Source organism: Vidua chalybeata, chromosome 4 (genome assembly GCF_026979565.1).
Source record: "Vidua chalybeata isolate OUT-0048 chromosome 4, bVidCha1 merged haplotype, whole genome shotgun sequence".
Classification (NCBI taxonomy): domain Eukaryota; kingdom Metazoa; phylum Chordata; class Aves; order Passeriformes; family Viduidae; genus Vidua; species Vidua chalybeata.
In genome coordinates this window covers 50,557,550-50,578,195 of record NC_071533.1, presented here as the reverse complement: position 1 = coordinate 50,578,195, position 20,646 = coordinate 50,557,550, and the positions used below count along the sequence as shown (strand labels likewise).

General features: G+C 38.9%; 1 protein-coding gene across 8 annotated transcripts in view; it reads left to right on the top strand.

The window, feature by feature from the left end:
* The window catches only part of TBC1D1 (TBC1 domain family member 1), a 98,971-nt gene extending 80,314 nt beyond the window's left edge, over positions 1–18,657 (top strand). For all 8 annotated transcript variants that reach the window (XM_053940714.1, XM_053940718.1, XM_053940715.1 and 5 more), the window contains 6 exons: positions 914–1,072; positions 5,522–5,766; positions 6,207–6,366; positions 10,908–11,077; positions 13,765–13,935; positions 16,858–18,657. In XM_053940714.1, the coding sequence (XP_053796689.1) occupies positions 914–1,072; positions 5,522–5,766; positions 6,207–6,366; positions 10,908–11,077; positions 13,765–13,935; positions 16,858–17,055 (1,103 nt within the window). In that variant the 3' untranslated portion in view covers positions 17,056–18,657. The remainder of the gene's footprint in view (positions 1–913; positions 1,073–5,521; positions 5,767–6,206; positions 6,367–10,907; positions 11,078–13,764; positions 13,936–16,857) is intronic.
* Positions 18,658–20,646: the final 1,989 nt, after the last annotated feature.

Here is a 20,646-nt window from a genome sequence, read left to right as displayed (position 1 = left end):
ATGCTTGAGTAAGTCTTGATTTCTCTATTGTTATTGTCTTCCATATGTTACATATATACCAAAAGAAAAAAAACAGTCCTAAAAACTTCAAGCTGTAAGTTCCTTCAAACTGTAGTATCTGGTTCCAGTGCATTGTGGATTATACAGAACACTTCCCCAAGTGAAAGTGCATTGATTTCTTGTGTAGCTGATTTAATAGTGAGAGATAGTCTTGTGCTGAATTAATTTTAGTCTCAGAGCTTTACATACAGTTTAAAAATGAAGACTGTCATTACTTATGTGAAATAGTTAAATAACATCTGCCCTTTTTAAAGAGAAATAAATTCAAACTTTAAAACATTTTTATGTGTACCAGTCATTAAGTAAGCCAAGAGCACAATTAGAAATACAATACTTGCTACCTGATTATCTGCCTTGTGTTGTAGTCTCTAGGTCATTTCTCATTTTTGCCTATTTATATTTTTGATACGTGTGCATCCCACCTTCCTAAAATGTCCTCATAACATCAGAGTCCATGCTATATTAGTGAAAAGTGTGCATTAGTTCTACTGCAGTGCTTTATTGTGTACTTTACACAGAAAAATTTGAGATAAGAATATTCAAATAAGTATTGCAATTCTTGATGTCTCTTCTAGTGCTTCTCAGACTGGATGTAAGCAATAACCTTATGCAGTTCACTGTATTTCTTTCTGCTTTAAATCACTCCTGTTAAGGTGCTGATGTCTTTTGTTGGTTGAGAAAGTAAAAGTAGTGTAGTTTCATCTACTTCTATGGCCCATTGGAGGTAGCCAATAGGGATCTGCCTGCCTGTGTAGCAGATAGGCATCTTCAGTTCCTCAGTCCTGTTAGCTCAGCTATAGCAGAACCCTCAGTAGGAGTACAAATTACTGGTTTCATTGCTTTCTCTGCTCAGGAGTACCACGTCACCACCGTGGGGAGATCTGGAAGTTTCTAGCTGAGCAATACCATCTTAAACATCAGTTTCCAAGTAAACAACAACCAAAGGACACACCTTATAAAGAACTCCTAAAACAACTAACTTCCCAACAGCATGCAATTCTTATTGACCTAGGTAAGTACAGTAGTGGTCTGAAATTAAAACAAGAGTTTATGATCTCTGTAAAATACTTAGAGAAGATAACACACAAAATGCCTTTCACTATTTAATAATAGGTTGTTGGTAAGAACTGCTTTTAATCTGGTGTGAGAAACCAGAAATGTTTTTCCAAGACAATCATAGCTCTTGTGTGTGGGATACTCCCACACTGAACTCAGTATTCATTTTGCTCTTCCCTAATAAAGGCAAAAAAATCAATGTCTTCCAGAGCATACCACTGACACTTTGGTTCTGAGGGGCTGTGTGGGTCACTTTAAGAAGTTCATTATCACTGCACTTGATTAAATGAATTTGCAATTAAAAATTCCATCAAAGGAAATTATGCACTGCAAGTGACCAAATGTCATTATAAAAGTTAATGGGAAAAGTTGTACTTGGACTGATCTGAATGATTAATACCCATTGCATTATTTTCTCTTACCTTTTCTGTAAAGCAGTAGTACAAAATTGTCCCATCATAATTCTGCTCTTTATAACTACTCAAACGATATTTAAGCATTTTTCAGTGCAAGTGGATCTACCAAGAAAGGGGTTTCTATGCCTGATGAGAAAGAATTACCTTTAGCAAAGCTGTCTGGGAGCCCCCATTTATTATTTTATTAAAAACTCAATGTGCTGACTGTCTTCAGTGGGTGCTAAATTGTGAGATTTGTCAAATTTAAATGGTGACCTAAGCTTTAGATGATAAAGAGACTATTTTCTCCTTTTTTGCAACACTTGGTAAAGTCAAAATACCAAAACAGTGCATAGAAAATACACAGGAATGTGAAGGAACAGGTGTGTTTCTGCAGAAGGTGGTGTGACCGGAGGTGGGAGAGGGTGGTGGTGGGTGTCACCTTCACTTTCCCCTACTTGGCAGACCTGCCTGGGTTTGACTTGGCACTGGGAAAGTAACAGTCCAAGGAGCTTTAATGCCAGCTGGGAATGGGCAATGGCAGTGTGTGTAAATTGTCTCCCTTCAGACTTTGCACACCAATCTGGGCATTCCCCTGGACTGGGCAATGCCAGACAACAATCTTTTGTGTTTGAGAGAGATATTTACATGCAGCCAGAGATCATTTACGAGCAAATACCTACTGGTCCAGCATACCTGGTGTTGATAGCCCTGGCAGTGAAGGGTGGGACACTCAAGTGGTTCAGTAAGAGGTGAACAGTTTTGTGCTGGGTAAATTAATTGAACACCTTAGCAGAGGGATGGTGCTGGGATGACTCCTGGACAGTAGGGAGCACAGTCAATCTGAGCTTGGTTGTCTCAAGTAGCAGACTGGGGCTTACTGGCTCAGCAATCTGTTCATATTTTCTACCTGGTTCTTCCCACAAATACTTCTCATCTTAGCCATGTGCTCTTCTTGTAGAAACAAATGACTGCATGTGTTGGCAAATTGGTAACTTCATGGTGGTTTTCATGGTTGTTTCTGCCAGGGTGCTATTTGCAAGCCCACTAGCTGAAAGAGGGATTGGGCCCTGTCATAACCATAAGGTGAATTAGAAAGCTAGAAAGCTAGCTAATTCCTAGTGATTCACATTGAAAAAGTGCTGTGCTGCACAGTAACAGACAGCATAACTGGATAGGCAGCTAGAAGGGACTTGCATATTCTGACTTGTGTTCCTTCAGGCTATCAGAAGCATTTTCTCTTAAATCTTTAAGAATCCTTCTGAGAGCATGCACTCATACACCTTGGAAGAAAAAAAATATGTTCTCACAATATAGTGGTTGTAATACTTTACAACCTTTCCCAAATTAGGCTAAATAGGTCTTGTTAACAGAGTATGAGCCAAAGCTATAATAGTATTGCTCACACTTAGTTGAATTTATGAATCCTCAGATGTAAATAGTGCTTCCTGAGGCCAGGAGTGTGCATATGGATGCAAAGCTAAGGTATAGCAGCTGCTTTGCTGGCTCAATTTACATGTCACAGTGCTATCAGTGTAGGAAACCATCCACCACTGGGTATTTGTTGAACAAGGTAGAAAATTAGGTTTTGTTTATTATATTTTTAAAAGTAAAGTAATTGGTGCTTACTTTCGCATTCTGGGGCAGTATCACAGTTCATTTAGTCTCTCTTTTGGCAGGGCCAGAGATGTTTGTTCCAAAAAAAGGGCTAAAATTCTCAGTTAAGCCAACATCAGAGCACTTAGAAGCACATCAGCTTGTGAATTCAGCAGTTCTTCTCTTCCTCCATTTACAGGTTTTTAGAACTTCTTAGCATTTTTATTCTTGCTGAGCTTGTAACCCTTTTTCAGGGACTTAATGTGAAACGAGCTTTGCTGCCTGAGTGAGGCAGTGCAGGTCTGCCTTTAGACTGTGCTGTAGTAACTTGTCCTTCAAGCAAAGGAATGCAAGCTCCTTCTCATTTGAAAGCTAGAAATATTTATTCTGTAACATTCAACTCTGACACCCTGGCTAGGGAGACCTACTCAGAACTGAATGCCTTGTCCCATGTGACAGGCTAGAGTAGCTACCAGATGGCAGAAGGACTCTGCCCCAGGCTTTGTCTTGAAACAGCAGTTCTGATATTATCTGGTAGCACAGCAGCATTCCAGGAGCTAAAGGGTGGGGAGGTATTTAACAAGTGGGCAACCAGAAAACAAACTTAATACTAAAACACAAAAGGTATTCAAATTTCTCCTCTGTTGAAGTATTTCACAGAGGAAGTTTGATAGGGTGAGGATTTTTCCTAAAAGTGAAAAATTTGCCTTTGGAAGGTTTGGTGGTTTTTTTTTGTTTTTTTTGTTGTTTTTTTTTTTTTTAATCTGTAAAGGTTAAGTCTTTAATGTCTTTGTTCACAGAATCACAGAGTGGTTGAGATTGGAAAAGAGGTCTTGAGATCATCTAGTCTAAATCCCCCTTGCTCAAAGCAAGGTCTGCCCAGGCTGCCTAGGATCATGTTTGCTCAGACTTTGAATATGTCCATAGATGGAGACTTCACAGCCTCTTTGGGCAGCCTGTGCCAGTGTCTATCCACCCTTACAGTTAAAAAAAAAGTGGAATTTCCTGTTTTTCACTGTGTACTCATTGCCTCTTGTTCTGTCAGTGAGCACTGCTGTGAAGAGCCTGGTTCCTCCTTCTTCATTCCCTTCCACTGGGTATTTGTGCACACTGGTAACATCCTCTTGAGCCTTTCCTTCTCTGGGCTGAACAGTCCCAGTTCTCTCAACCTCTCTTCATAGAAGAGATGCTCCAGTCCCTCTGTTACCCTAGTGGCCCTTTGCTGGATTCTCTCCAGTATAGCTGTATCTCTTTTGTAGTGGGAACAGAAAACTGGGCACAGCATTCCAGATGTGGCCTCAACAGTGCTGAGTAGAGGGGAAGGATCAGCTGCCTCCAGCTGTTGGCAACACTCCTAGTGCATCTCAGGATACCATCAGCCTTCTTTGCTGGCTCTTGTTCGACCTGGTGACCACCAGAACCCTCAGGTCCTTTTCTGCAAAGCTGCTTTCCAGATGGGTGGCAAATACTGGTGCATGAGTTTGTTCCCTGCAAGTGCAGGAATTTTTTACTTAACTTTATTGAACTTTATAAAAGTTCCTGGCAGCTCATTTGGCCAGCCTGTTGAGATCCCTCTGAATGGTAACAGGTCGTTAGTGACCCTCCCTTGTAAGGGATCAGCTGGAACAAAGGCTCCAGGCACCCTCTCATCAAGGGCTGGTTAGCATCAGCATTACCAGCATCAGCCTTACCAGCCAGCAGCAGTACCCTCACACTTCCAGGAGTCCCCTGCTGCTCCTGGACATAGTCTCTGTGTGCTCGAAGCTCAAGGAAACAAAGCCCAGAAATGGGTGCACAAAATGCTGTGTCTGTTGGCTGCCTCGATTAGCTGTGCTCTCACATAATATGTGTATAGCATATATCATAGCTTATATACAGGTACTCAATTCTTGGTATTGTACAGGCTGCAGGAAAAAAAAAAAAAAGGCAAATGAAGACTGTGAGGGACCAAGGCAAGGAGGGCTGTGACAAGAGACATGTCTACATGAAAAAGACAAAAATAAGAAGTGAAGGGAAGGGACCTCAGTGTGCGTAGATCAGATGTTCTAAGTCTGTGCCTCGATCCTAATAGTTGTCCTTATTAGGACAACTTATAATAAATAGTCTATTATCCTTTAATAAAATGTTCAGGGGCCAGTCTTAAGAATTAGGTATTCAGCTCTTCCAAACAACAGGTTTTCCCCACCTGCTGACAGTTTCTAAATTAACTTTGCAATAACTGTAACAAAACAGTGGTAGAATATAAGAGTCAATTGTTCTGTATTGTTAACTTTCTTACGGTCTTCCTGTGGGTTGACTCAAAATCTACTTCTCAAAAGAATCTACATTTTTGAAAGACTGTCAACATGACACAGTTTTGGGGCTTTTGTTGTTTATTTTTTAGTTTCAGTCACTAACTTCAGCTCTTTTCACAGGGCGCACATTTCCAACACATCCATACTTCTCAGCACAGCTGGGAGCTGGGCAGCTGTCACTCTTCAACATTTTGAAGGCCTATTCACTTCTGGACCAGGAAGTAGGATATTGTCAGGGCCTTAGTTTTGTAGCAGGAGTTTTACTACTTCATATGAGTGAAGAAGATGCTTTTAAAATGCTGAAGTTTCTTATGTTTGACATGGGCCTGAGAAAACAATATCGTCCTGACATGACAATTTTGCAGGTAAGATTTTATTTTTTTAAGTAAAGGATGTTAATGTTAAATAATAATAATGCAATACAGCTAGCATTGCCAAAGCATGAACTTAAATTGAATTCTTAAAAATAGGGAAGAATAATCCAGGAAAAGAATACATCATCTTAAATGCATGATTTTCAAATCAAAATACTTTTGGGGAAACTATGGAAACCATAAATAAGAAGACTTCTGTTCTGTTCAAATGAGGTTACAATGATCCTGCAAATGAACCTGTTGTAGGCTCACAGGTGACCCATCCTGTGTCTTTTAGGTGGCTTCCAGGTATTTCTTGTTTCCACACATTTTCATCCAAGCATCAATTGACAAATACCTTTCTCTGTTTCTGATAAGTATGAAGCATGGACTTTGCTATTATGACTGTTAAAACACATTGATCTTTAGTCTCTTGTTCTTACTCCATGCAGATCCAGATGTACCAATTGTCTCGACTTCTTCATGACTACCATCGAGATCTCTATAACCACCTAGAGGCACATGAGATTGGCCCCAGCCTCTATGCTGCTCCCTGGTTTCTCACCATGTTTGCCTCCCAGTTTCCCCTTGGATTCGTATCCAGAGTATTTGGTAATTCTTCATAAAACTTCTCTCTGTTCTTTCTGAAGTCTCACATATGGAATCTTGGTATTAGGAGCAGCATTACATATCCAAGCAGTTTCAGACACCCAGGAGAAATACTTTGCTCACTGTGAACAGAAGAAAAACAACAGAGGTCAGCCTATGGAGTGTGCAGTATGTCAGTAAAAGTGGAAGAGAAAGGAGAAAAGTAAATGACAGTCCCTAATGTCTTTTCATCCTCATTGTTACCTTTTCCCACCTTGTTACCACTTTTAGAGAGGATGTAAAATTTGATGCCATGAAGGCAACCATTGTATTATGACACTTCAACACCAACAATTAGTTATTTTCAAGCTGAAAAGAGATGTAACAAAGGCATCATCTAAGAAATAGATCCATTTACTCCATTATCATCATTTCCAGCAGTGTCAGCAGAAAATTATCTTGAGGGCTGTGTTTTAAAACACACACAGAGATGGCTCTTGCAGTGTAATCGTGCATTTACTCTGCAGAAATACAAGACATTTAAATTAGTGTTTCTTGTCCTGACAGTTTTAGTTCCAGAAATGTTTGGAATCATCTGGGGTTTAGTTTCTAAAATGACTTCTGTTGCCTATTTCTAGTATCTACAGAAGCTTTCTTTTTTTAATTAAATTCTAGTTAAGAATTTACCTTGATGCTATCTTCTGGATGTATAGTTCATAGATTATTTGGTGTCTAAGAAGATGCTTTGTTTCCTTTTCAGCTGTTTGTTTTTCCACTTCATTACGTGGTACTGGATTGTCCCAAATGAGTGGGGTGGATTGGAGCTTTCTCCCCAGTTCTTCTCTTCTAGTGAGAAGCCAGTTTAATTTTCTTTAGTCACTTAAAAGATGCAATGAAGAAATTCTTCATTAGCAGATTAATATTGACACTTTCCTGACTTAAAAACAATATGGTCCTCCCTACCACAAACAGGAATATAGAGTTCAAGAAGAACCAACAAGAATCCTGTATAGTTTCTGTTTAAGGACATGCTAAAAGTAATGCTAGCAAAATTCACAGTGAAAAAGATACTGTACAGAGTAAAACTATATGTCCCATGATGAGCATCCAAATACAGGGAAAACAGCATGGTTTTTTTTTCCTGGAAGAGTGCAAAGCAGGTTAATATGCATCAACAAATGTGTAGCTGACAGCAATAATCTGTAGGAATCAAATTAAGTGCTGTATGCAAGTGTCATATACTGAGTTTATAATCAGCTCATCTTTTTGTTATTCTTAATCTTTCATAGTATTGTACAAGGTACATTTGAGTGGGGCAATTGACTTTAGTGAGATTATAAAAGTGCCTTGTGTATCCAGTATATTTGGATTTCTGCCTTAATACACAGATTAGTATTTTCTCTGTCCTTGAAGGTTTATAGGTTTTTAGAAAACAAAGACTTTGCATTAGAATAGAAGGCACGGATACATGATCTTCACACATCTGATTTTAGGTCAAGAAGAAAAAGCGTGTGTGACAGAAACTGTTGCCTCTTAAAAATTCTGATGTTTTTTAGAGAGAAAGTTCAATGTGACCAATACTTGCAGTTTTGTATTTAGTGTTTTCCTTAAATTGAGTATTTCCTTTGTATTTAGTAATTTCGTTAAAATAGTATTTACTGGAGCTATGTAGGCTAGGAACATTGGACATTCTCTTACATTAGAAAGTAAAGTCTTATCCTCACCCATACTAAAGACTCTGAAACACAACTTTAAACAAAAAAGGTTAGAGCTGTCACTCTGCCAGTGGCTGTCAGTAGCAACATGACAAGTTAAAATCCAATCATCTTTGACCTATGTCTTCACACACTTTTGCAGAACATACATATACAGATTTTCATTGCTCACTTATTAGAACCCTTGGGAGGAAAGTATGTTGAAGTAACTGATTCATAGGTTACTAACATGAGATTGCACTGCCATTTTCTAATATGGTATCTCTGAACCCCTAGTATTTGAAACTAGTCCACTCCTATATAAGTATATAATTGTTACTGGCCATTCCTTTGGATTTCCATAGAGTGTGCTTTTTGCAGGCATCTAACAAGCAATATGTAAAAGAAGTGGGTTAGACTGTTTTATGAATCAAATAGCAAAACTCCTTTTAAGTTTTCATTTATCTGTCCAAGCTTTCAACACTTCTCCTGAGCAGGAGCTGATGAAAGTACAGTGTTCCGAAAGATGCATTCTTTAGTACCTCTGCTTACTTATTAATAGAGGAGATTTGATAGAATAGTGTTTATTTTGTTTCAAGATTGTAGATAAAACTTTTTTTTCTTTTAATACTGTAGGCTGCCAGTCATACTGACATTAATTTGGGTACCTTCACTGTGTTGTTGTTGTTGTTGGCTGGGAGCCCACTTAATATGAAGCATGGGGAGTGGATAACAAACAGGTCTTTGTTAAGTCCTTGGTGTTTTAAATGAGAGAGGGATTTCAGATGTGTATTACCAGCTCAGTCATACAGACATTCATTAACAACTTTCAGGTCACCTTGAGTTAATCTGCATGTCATTATGGGGCAGGTGCTGAATCATAAAAACATATTCTTTTTAGCTCTGCTTTTTTCACTTAGTGTTTCTAGCTGTTCTTCAGTATTTCCTGTCCTAATACAGAGCTTTCCCTATGAATCATTTTCCCATACTTTTGAGTTTCAAAAGAGAATTGAGGCAGATGCCTTCTCTGTTACCACTTTTTAATCATTTCTGCCACTGGAGTTCACATTCAGCTCAACACAGAGCTGAAAAATGTTACACCCCTTTTAGGACAAATGGCAAGGAAGTGTGAGATTTGTGGTTAGTTTTTACTTGTGCTTTTCTTTCTTGGAGAGAGAGAGAGTGAAATGAGTTATGGCTTCAACATTGCAAGCTAAAGAGTGCAATAGGGGAATTTGGTTTTACTAAGACAGGCTGTTAGCCAGTGCTTTCTTAGGTTCTTCACTACATCAGAGATAACGGTAGTTTTGCTAGTAGTTTAGTAGTTGTTTCCTTTACAGCATGGTGGGATTTTTTCTATCTCTTTGCTTTACTCTTTTTTTTTTTTTTTTTTTTTTCTTTTTTCCCTGGTGTGTGTGTGTCACTGTGCTACTTCTTATGTGATTGATTGTGGCTGCATTCAAAGCTTCAAATACAAAGCAGGGAAAGAAGAAGAGAGAAGCCCTTTCAAATTAATTTATATTTAGGAAATATGATAAAAACCCCACAGTATCTTCTTTTCCTTTATCACCTTCATCTATTCCTTTATCACCTCCATTGTTTCATTTGTTAGATGCTTCTGTCTACAACAAGGCACGTGCTTTGATGAAACCAGGAGCAAATTCTGACAGTAGCAGGAAAGTCAAGTGCAGGGCAATGCTGTTTGTACAGACTGGGTTTCTTGTCTGATGCCTTTATTGCAGACTTCTATTTCTTTACTCTATAAATACATGGAAAGGAAAGGAAAGGAAAGGAAAGGAAAGGAAAGGAAAGGAAAGGAAAGGAAAGGAAAAAAGGAAAGGAAAGGAAAGGAAAGGAAAGGAAAGGAAAGGAAAGGAAAGGAAAGGAAAGGAAAGGAAAGGAAAGGAAAGGAAAGGAAAGGAAAGGAAAGGAAAGGAAAGGAAAGGAAAGGAAAGGAAAGGAAAGGAAAGGAAAGGAAAGGAAAGGAAAGGAAAGGAAAGGAAAGGAAAGGAAAGGAAAGGAAAGGAAAGGAAAGGAAAGGAAAGGAAAGGAAAGGAAAGGAAAGGAAAGGAAAGGAAAGGAAAGGAAAGGAAAGGAAAGGAAAGGAAAGGAAAGGAAAGGAAAGACATTACATTGAAAGGTCACTGTATATGGTGGTTTCAGTGTGCTTGGTATGCCAAGTGCTGTCATTGCAGGGCCACCTGCAATATTTACACTTAAGCTGTGTGACTAAGATTTCAGGGTATTTATTAATATTGTTATTAGCATATTAACAGAAGTGGTTGAGACACATACTAAAAATAAACACATGCACTTGAAACTTGAGGCTACTGGAAAGTGTGTATTTAGCCTCATATGCTAAATGCTTTATTGTGGTTTTGTGGCTTTTTCCACCACATGAGAGAAAAACTGAATTTCAGATCTTCAGTTATGTCTTCAGGTATAGGTTTTTTCTCTGTTGTGTTACGATTTTTAAAGAGCATTTGGATTAGATTTCTATTCAAATTTATATTCCTACAAACATGAAAACAGTCCACTAAACTATTACATGCATAAAAAGTGGCAACATTGATAAACTTGACTACCTAGTTTGTTGTAGACTTAGATTAAACCTGAATTGCTTTTTTTTTTTGTGAAAACTCACTAAACAAATTAGTAAGTGATTGTGTTAGTCAAGTGTGCTACTCACAGTAATAATCTTGATCCTATAAAACTTCTAAAGCCGTAGCCAAAAGCACATGTCGAGCACAGTGTATCTTACCTCCAGGTCACTCCTATCAGCAGTTGTTGTCCTTTGACAATTTATTATTTTGATATTCTTGTCAAAAGATGTGCTTGCTTAATGTAACCTGTTTTTCCTTGTTTTCACAGATATGCTCTTTCTTCAAGGATCAGAGGCTATATTTAAAGTAGCTTTAAGCCTTTTGGGAAGCCACAAGCCCCTGATTCTGCAACACGAGAATCTAGAAACTATTGTTGATTTTATTAAAAGCACTCTCCCCAACTTGGGTTTGGTACAGATGGAAAAGACCATTAGTCAGGTATGAAATAAACTGAACACATGAGAGGTATGCAAAGGAATGCTCTTGTTAAGTTCTCAACAGAAAAACCAGAACAGCTACTACTTCACGCTGAGAACTCCCTTGTAGTTTGGAAGATGTTGAAAACTTTTGGGAGCAGATGACTTGTAAACTAAGATGACTTAGTAGCTTTGAATGGTATTTTAACCATTGGTTATTGTGACTTTATGAAGCCTTTAGTGAAGTTTTTTTTCACCAAAGAAACTTGCCTTCCAAGTTTCATATCAGAAGCAAAAATTTACTTCAAGAGTCTCACAAATGTTAACCTTACTTAATGAAATTAGAAGCCTCCCCACATCAACTCTGTCTCTACTGGCTTTTATGGTGATGGCCCAGTATGTAACAGCACCTTTGTAATTCTGTCAGGAGTACATGGAGCAGTGCAGACTGTTGCAGTGAGTAGTGACTCTAGACAGCAAAACTTGGAATCCTTGATATAATTCTTTTAAACAGCAGGCAAGGGAAATGATGCAACATTGCTAAATTAGCAGAATACTCCAGTTGATAATTATGGAATATGAACAAATCAGAAATTATTTCTATTAAGGCTTGCCTGTTTAAAAAACCCTAAGTGTTTTTTACACTTGACATCTAAACTGCAGCTGACAAAGAGAAGATGGGCTTTAGCCACTTTTTCTGAAGGCCTTTTGTGGTGCAGAACATAGGGGCTGTACTGTGCAGAACTGCAGATGCCGACAAACCCCAAGGGCTGCCGGAGATCAGAGCCCACGGGTTGACAAAGCAGCAGCAGCACAGTGCTCTGTAGAGGGCTGGTGAGGGGCTCCCTCTGAGGCCTGGCAGCAAAGCTTTTGGGGGACACAGCTCACATTAGGGCCAGAAAAATGGCTCCTAGTGCTTACTGTCAAAGGAAGAAGATGAGAGCTAGAAAGTCTGTGCAAAAGGAAGGAAAACAAGGAATTTCCAAGGGGCAAAGGGGGTTGTATGTTACCTGCCAGGCTGAAAGACTTGCAGTGCTTAGGTGACCTGCATAAAACCGTGTGCTTTGAGCTGAAGAAGAGAGGGATGCTCTGTTTAGGCAGCCCTGACTGCTCTAAATTGGAAGTGGGTGGGTAGAAGTGAGTAGAAGGAAGAGCAGTTCCCTGCTTTGATCAGGGCTGACTCTGAAGAAAGCAGCTATTTGACCTGCCCACAGTCCATACACAGCTCCTGGATTAATCCCCATGCTCCTCATCCTTCTGCAGCATGGCCTTTGGTTCCATGCCTTAATGTGCCCTCAGTTAGCTTGATTTCAAATCAAACTTTTTATTGCCTCATGTTTCCCTTCTTTCCGATTTGATACTCTGGTTATGACAGCAGGGATTTCCCTCCCTCCTCAGGGGCACAGAGGGTAGAAGTGGCAGAGGTCAGGAGAGGAACTAACATTCTGCCCTGCTGAATTGCACTGCTTGTTTTATTGAAATTTCGACAGGGTATCCAGAGATGTCCATCTCCAGAGATGCTCAGATTCACAGAAAATGAAAATTACCTATGTATAATCAAACCCAAATTAAAATTGTATTTCAGCCTTCTGTGCTTACATGCTCAGTATATATGTTTCTCCTGCTATTTAACTACAAGATAATTTTTTATTTGACATGTGACAGAAACATTTCATAAACTGATTTTTTCTTTAACCAACAGTTAAAGTTTTGTAGGCAGAGCAGATAAATGAAATAGGCAAATATTCCTGTTACTTTTAACAGGTATTTAAGGTGGGATTTGACATTTGACTCATTTTCAAAATGAATGAAGTACAAGAGGTTTAAAAATAAAGGATGACCCTGGAATTTCTCTTCTTGGGCTATTTTTCAAATACATTTTTAAATCAACTTTTATTTCTTCTATGTCCTGTGATTGGCACACTTGTCCTTTTAATTTACTGCCTTCTTCACTGCTTCTGGAGGAAATTGAAGTCATAGTTATGAATAATTTGAAGGCTGATGCTTGCCAAAACCTAGGAAAAGAAAATAGTAGGTTTTTTCCTTTGGGTCACTCTGCATCTCAATTTATTTATCTGCTTTTAAAATAAAAGTTTTTCTTAATGGCTAAGACAGAGCATTCGTTTCAGTGGTTTGTAGTTAACAAAAATAGAAATCTATTTTGATGTTACATAATGTTTTTGTTAAGTGTGGTAGTGTAAGGATAGATAATTTCATTTTCTTTCAGTCTGTAAAAATACTATAGAATAATAAATAAAGTTAGCAAAGTCTACTGTTTTTCATTTAAAGCTTTTATTTTACTTAGCCTCACACTTGTACATATGGCAGGTGAATTTGGACCACACTTTTTCTGAACTGACAACTAATTCTAGAAAGGTTTATGCCAAACTGAGATGTATTAAATTTGAAAAGGGGAATACCCTACAAAGTCCACGCCCTTTAAACATTCACTGTAAGTAGTTTTGCTGGAGTCAGGCAGCAAATCAGTAGCAAAGTTTTTAAGTAGATCCAATGCCAATGTATTGCACTCTACTGCCTCAGGCTTGCCATTTCCACAATAGAAAATGTGAATGCAAAAAATAAAAGTCCTTTTTTTTGTATGCGTTGATTGAATATCTGAGTCTAGATCTAGATCAATAGATTTTAAAGCTTTGAAAGAGCAATAGTTTTGATCTGCACAGCACCTAATAATATTTTTATATACCACAGGTGTTTGAAATGGATATTGCCAAACAGTTGCAAGCTTATGAAGTTGAATATCATGTGCTTCAGGATGAGCTTATAGATTCATCTTTAAATGACAATCAGAGACTGGATAAATTAGAGAAGGCAAACAGCAGCTTGCGCAAACAAAACTTTGATCTCCTGGAAGAACTGCAGGTACAATTTATATTTCATATGATTAACATTCTAATTTTCTATTTTATACACCTTTTCAGAAGAGACTGTCCTACACCACATCACAGGAGGGATTGGTGTTTGGTCTAGTGAATTTAGAATGTAGCCACTTAGAAGTTTTATTTAGTTTAGCCCTCAAAGTTTACATGCAGAAGAAATTCTGAGAGAGGGGTGGTTAGAGCATATTCTTTTAGTTCGTGAAAAGTTGATTCAACTTCTTGAATTCATGTCTCTTCTCTTGTAATTAAAATCATATCTGTAGAAGATAACTAAAAATAAAATGCTTTTTCAACTTAATATTTATATTTTCAGTCACTGCTTTATTACAGCAGGGATACTACTCTGCCAAAAATGGGTAAACTAATTGCAATGTCACAATTTAGGGATACATTAAAGAAAGGATACATTGTTTATAAAGACATACTTTCTATTACAAGTTTTAGCTGTTATCCAGATTGTTTAAACATTATGTGAAATAATAATCTCTAATATATATAGTCTGCAGCTTTTTCAGAGGCAGTGCACCTGTTCTTTGTAAGGGGTTATTCTTTGCTTGTCTGAGCAAGAAGTCAGCTTTCTGGCTGCTTTATAACAGGGTGTTTGTTATAAAATTTTGACTGTGCATTTAGTTTGATGGAGAAAGGGACTTCAAGAGTAAGAAGCAGACATTTCAAACCTCTTGATTATTGTTAGACATAAACTTTGTAAGACAATTGGTGAGGGAAGTTTAGGTTTCTCAGACATTGGTTCTTTTTCCTGACTAAAGCTAGTCAGTCATGCAGATTTAGATTGCCCCTCCTAACAAAAATTTGTTTCAGCTGTACATTATGATCCTATGAGATATGATTCTGTTTTAGGTTCTAGGTTGAACCTTAGAGAAGTCAGAAGGAGAGGCACTCTTCTGCACGATATTTTCATAAAGCTTTGGGCAACATGGGCAAGGAAATTGTTGAATATAGTAAGAGGAAGGTGGATTTCTGGGATGATATTGAAGATGTGATGTCCTATAAATACCTGTATCAAGGATCTTCAGCTCAGGAAGTGCGGGCTGGATAGTGGACTGTGTGGTGGATTGAAAACTGGCTGAAGGGGTTGTGATCAGTGGCACAGAGTCCAGTTGGAGGCCTGTGACTAGCTGTGTTGCACAAGGTTCAATACTGGGCCCAGTATTATTTATCTGATTCATCAAGGACTTGGATGAGGGGGCAGATGCCTCCTCAGCAAGTTCACTGGTGACACAAAGGTGGGAGGAACAGCTGATACCCCAGAGTGCTGTGCAGCCCTTCAGAAGGGCCTCAGCAGGCTGGAGAGATGGGCACAGAAAAAACTTCTGAAATTTAACAAGGGCAAGTGCAGGGTCCTGCAGCTGGGGAGGAATAACCCCAGGCACCAGCACAGGCTGGGGACCAACCTGCTGGGGAGCAGCTCTGTGGAGAAGGACCTGGAGGTCCTGATGAACAAGATGTCCATTAACCTTGTGGTCGAGAAGGCCAATGGTGTCCTGGATGTATTAGGAAGAACAGTGCCAGCAGGTGGAGGGAGGTGATCCTGCCCCTCTACTCAGTCCTGGTGAGGCATATCAGGAGTGCTGTGTCAAGTTCTGGGCTCCTGAGTCCAAGAGAGACATGGAGCTCCTGGAGCAGGTCATCAGTATATGAAGAGAAAGTGTGAAGTGGATGGATCCAGGGTTCACTCAGAGTTGTGGAGCAGTAGGAAAAGAGGGAATGGGCAGAAACTGATGCATAGGAAGTTTCACCTGAACATGAGAACTTTAGAATGTGCTTGACTGAGCACTGGCACAGGTGGCCCAGAGGTGTTGTGGAGTCTCCCTCACTGGAGATATTCAAAAGCAGTAAGGACACAGTCCTGAATGACATACTCTAGGGGACCATGGTTGAGCAGGGCGGTTGCAAATAGATGGTCTCCAGTGATCTCTTCCAACCCTATCCACTCTGTGATACTGTGACCTTCCACCCACTCCTGTCCCTATAGACTTGACAGCCTTAAGCACTTTATTACGAAGCTTGTCTCCGCTTGAGCGCTGGCAAGTCAGCAGCTAAGTTCCCTGCACAGGGAACTTAACTATCTAACACTGTAGTGTTGGAGCAATCCCTTTGTCTTGGAGGTGGACTTCATCCGTGTTTCATAGGGTGGAAGGTGATCCATTTCTGATAGGAGGAAAATGCATCATCAGATAATGTCAATGGGTCAACCTTATTTGTCACTATTTTTTCCCCAAAGGCTGAACTCTTTAACCCATCATAATTACATGATGGGTAGTGGGCTCATCAGAAAGGGAAATACTTTCCTGAAAGCAAAGACCACTCCATACTCACATCTCCAAATGTTATCCAGTGCTGAAACTTCCAAACAGATATCTGATGTTGTCAAAGTACCTACAGGTCTCACATGATGACTTTGAATAACCTAATACTTTATTTCACCATGAAGTAGAATGCCAGTATGTGCAGCCTTTTGAAGGAGAATTTTTGAAAATTTTCACAATGCATTTTCCATTTGCGTATTGCTCTAAATCTTCTTCTTTGCCTTCAAACCTGGTATTCATTGGACTCAATGCTGACATGAAATGAGGATACAGCTAACATATTGAATTGTCTTTATTTTGCAAAGCAACATGTGTGGCTGGCCAAAAATATCTCCCAACTGACCCATACAGAAGTTTATCTTAACCTGCAGTTCTTTGGTATAAAATTTGCAGATTGGGTAACTTTCTAATTTCATTGATTTGCTTTATATTCTGAGTTTAGTTTTTCATAATTTCTTAAGTACTTTATATGTATTCATTTATCTCAAAAAATAGTTTAAAGATGGTTTCAGTCATTAATGAATTTACCTTTTTTCCCTTCCCATCCTTTCTCCCCTCCTATCTTTTTACTTTGATAGGTGGCTAATGGAAAAATCCAAAACCTTGAAGCTACAGTAGAGCTTTTATTGACCAATGAAGGCAAACTGAAGCAGTCCATTCTCGCTCTTGAGCAGGAGCGAGCAGCTCTGCTGAAAGCTGTGGAAGAGATGCAAAAAAAGATGCATGATACAGATGGGAAGCCTCTTCTTACTAAACAAGAACTGGATGCTGACTGACCTGCACAGTTGTAAGGGAGCAGAGAAGCTGAGCAAGAAACAAAGGGAAGAACTGAGTCATTTTGTCATGATCCCTGGGGATTTGATGTGGTCGTGTTCCTTGTACACACCTTACTGTGGCAAACAAGACATGGGCATGGTGGCTTTCCATATCAGAGAAGCTGCTTTCCTGGGGAAAGACTCTTCTCTTCTTAGTATGTAGAAATACTGTGAAGAGTAAGATGGCACATAAGAAATAGTAAACAGGAGAAACTTACTAGTGTGTGCAGTCATACACAATACACTGTAAATACGGTATGGATTTTTCAGTAAGTGCTTCTAAACCTAAGTGCTTTGGATTTGTCACATTTTTGTTTGTTTCTGGATCACCACCAAGTTAAATAGCACACCCTTTAGAAGGTCTTTTGAAGAAATATGTCAGTGTAAAACCTTTGAATGGATGACTGCCCCATTGCAGCTATGCAGTGGTAACATTTACAGGTGATTTGTGATTGGACTTGAAATTTTTGTTGGTGTAAGTCCCCTACAGCTTGGCTGGGTTCTGTTAATTATGTTGTTTACACCTCAGAAAACTGCTTCCTGATGCTTGAAGGTGTCAATCCATTGAACTCGAGGGAGCTGGACATTATCATATGTAACTGTGCATAACTGGGGGTTGCCTTCCTTTTTTTTAAGTTTGTAGTGTATTTCTTGTTTAACTACCATTAATTTAGTGCATTGTTAGTTAGCATTATATGATAAACATACTGTATATAGTAACTGCATTATTCTTAACAAAATATACTGACATTAATTTGGTGAAGCCTGTGACTCTTGCAGCATCATTCAAGGATTTCTTTTCAGACTCCTCAAATTTTGTCTTATTTATTTCTGATCTGCTGTGTGATGTAAGACATATTTTTTGCTGGGAAAGTAATGTCCACTGTCATTTTTCCCCTTTTTTTGCTACTCTATGCCCACCCATCCTCTGAGAAATTGAAAGATTTTTTCTGAAGAAGTGGAGTCATTTCAAGAGCTTCATGGTGTGTCAGATATGCTTAAACTGTTTCATAAAGGGTATAGAAGTCCTAATTAAGACACCATTATTTTACAATGCATCTTTCAAATAAGATTACATATCTAAAAAAGTAAGTCTCACTTTTCTTAATGCAAAAGTAGTTTGCAAGCCAGTTAAAGCAACATTGTGCAATAATACCCATGGATATGCTGTTGTTTGGGTTTACTTCAGAATTAGGAATATTGCCATAGTTTTTTTCAGTTGCTAAGCACTGAGTTTATAGGCACTGGTGTTTTGTTATAGTGGAGATTCACCCAGGACGTGATTTTTATATGTTTGGTTTTTGCAAGTCCACTTTGTATTCACTTAGTATTGAAATTCCACATACATCAGTTATTATTAATCCATTTACCTCTTAAATTTGTTTGTTTTTTTTTTATTTGGAAATCCACAGTGAAGCTTATGCTTCATGTTTAAAATCTTGTCATAATGGACCTCATACTGTTAGATCACTCAGTAATGTTACATTTTTACAGCATAGTGCCATAGTTCATACACTGACTTTTTAACAAAAGCAATAAAAATAATAACAATCTATGCTTATATCTACGTTGTTACATTTTTTTGATATTGAAAAACAAAACCACAGTTGGTGGGGTGCCATTTCAGACCATGTAAGATGAGACTTCCCCTGGAAAGACGGTGCTGTCTACAGTTGTTGTTAATTTCCATTCAGCTCCCTGGTACATTGAAACAGTTGCTTCTATATAGTTAGAAAAGCATAAAGTTGCTTGTTACCTATTTACCAGTCATGCTTTCTGAGAACAGTGACTCTAGTTCTCATCTAAGTGCACTTAGTAATGCACTTACACAAATTCTCAGTAAAAGGCTTTGGACTAGAAGTTGAAGGGAAGTAATACCACTTACCAAGTTCCCAGCTTTGTTAAAAGCTTGGGTTTTTTTCCTCCAGAAGTATGGGAAAGAAGTAATAGAGCACAGAGCTAGTCCCAGATACTTGATACTCTAACTATGCTGTAGCTAAGCATCCTTAAAAATGTGTCAAATTAGGTCTCCTATTTTCTGAGTACTAGAAATTGTTATCACATAGTCTTCTATATGAACACTAATTTCTGATTCAGTGAATATTTTTTTAAAAGCTACCTGCAAATCCATACATAGAATCCCTCAGCAGAAATAGCAAATTAACCACTCCCAGAAAATCAAAGTTGAAATAATCAACATTTTCTTCATATCACTTCTACAGAGAAAAATCCCCAGCAGTGATGCCTAATCTTTGAAGAAAAGAAAAAACAGTGAAGAAGGAAGGAAGGCGTTCATTGGTATGTGCAATTTAGGCTTCCAAAGACAATGACAAAGGCAGCAAGGGGTGCAATGTGTGCTAGTGTATTACATGGATGCAGTAGTCCAGGGAGAGATTAGCCTGAAATGTGGAAAGAACTGATGTTGACATGTGCAACAAGAAAAAGGCAAGATCTCTGAAAGCTTTGCAGTGAACAGCACTGCATGGATGGAAGACCAGCTGCAGTGTGTCATGGTCACCAGTTCTGGTTTGGTTTTCTTCCATCTAGTACGAGTAATTGTGGTAGGTACCTGGGACTTGCCTTGCTTCTGACTGTTTGATGTACTTCTTCTTGCCCTGTTTGTCTATTCTTCTTCTTGCCCTTCTTGTCTATTTTCAGAGGTCATTATTTAACACAGAATTGGAGAAATGATACAGTGCCTATCATGGGAAGATCAAAGCACTTTCATAAAGGCACAAGTTCCCTTGTTTAGAGTGAGAACTGAGTCACAAAAAAGTGCAATGACTTGCACCAAATATTTCAATTTCTCACTGGTTGCTGGCTTCCAGTGCAATCCAGATCTTCTAAGTAATGTCAAACTGTCTTACTGGTTTTCTGAAAGATTGTTCCAGAAGTCTGTAACGTGTACTTGGTATGTCAGGCAATGCTCTGCCAAAACAATGTAAAATGGGAAACACAGCCACTGGAACCTTGTCCTTGACTGGCAGCTATTCCTCCCCCACAAAAGCAACTCCCTCAGTTCCACTAAAACATGTTATGTCCTTGCCAGGTACCTCCTCTGCAGGTACCCAGCACACACCAGCTCTTGCTTGACACATGCTGGAGTGGAGATACTGCCAGCAGTCCTGAGCAGCAAGGGCTGTAGTATAGCAGTCAATTAATATTCTTGAGATTTTTGTCAAACATAATAATGTGATAGGGATTGCATTATTTAGGACTAAGTCACAGAACTGCAGCTAATAGGACTCTGAATGAAGGACAGCAGCCTCTGGCATGGCAAAGAAGACAACATAGCTGGTGCTTTTTCTCCTTTGAGATTTTACTCCATCACTCAGTGGAGCAAGGAACTGAATCCAATTTTTTTACTTCAAGCCCACTACTGTAGGTGCTGCAATACCACTGTAATAAAACAGCCTGGTATGTCAAAATGGCAGAGCATACCACGTTGTAGCCAAGCCAGGTGGGATACTATCAGTGCCCTCACTGCATTCCCCTCTCTACTGGACATTTGGCCACTTAATTAGATAATGCAGATATCTGTCTTAGAGGCAT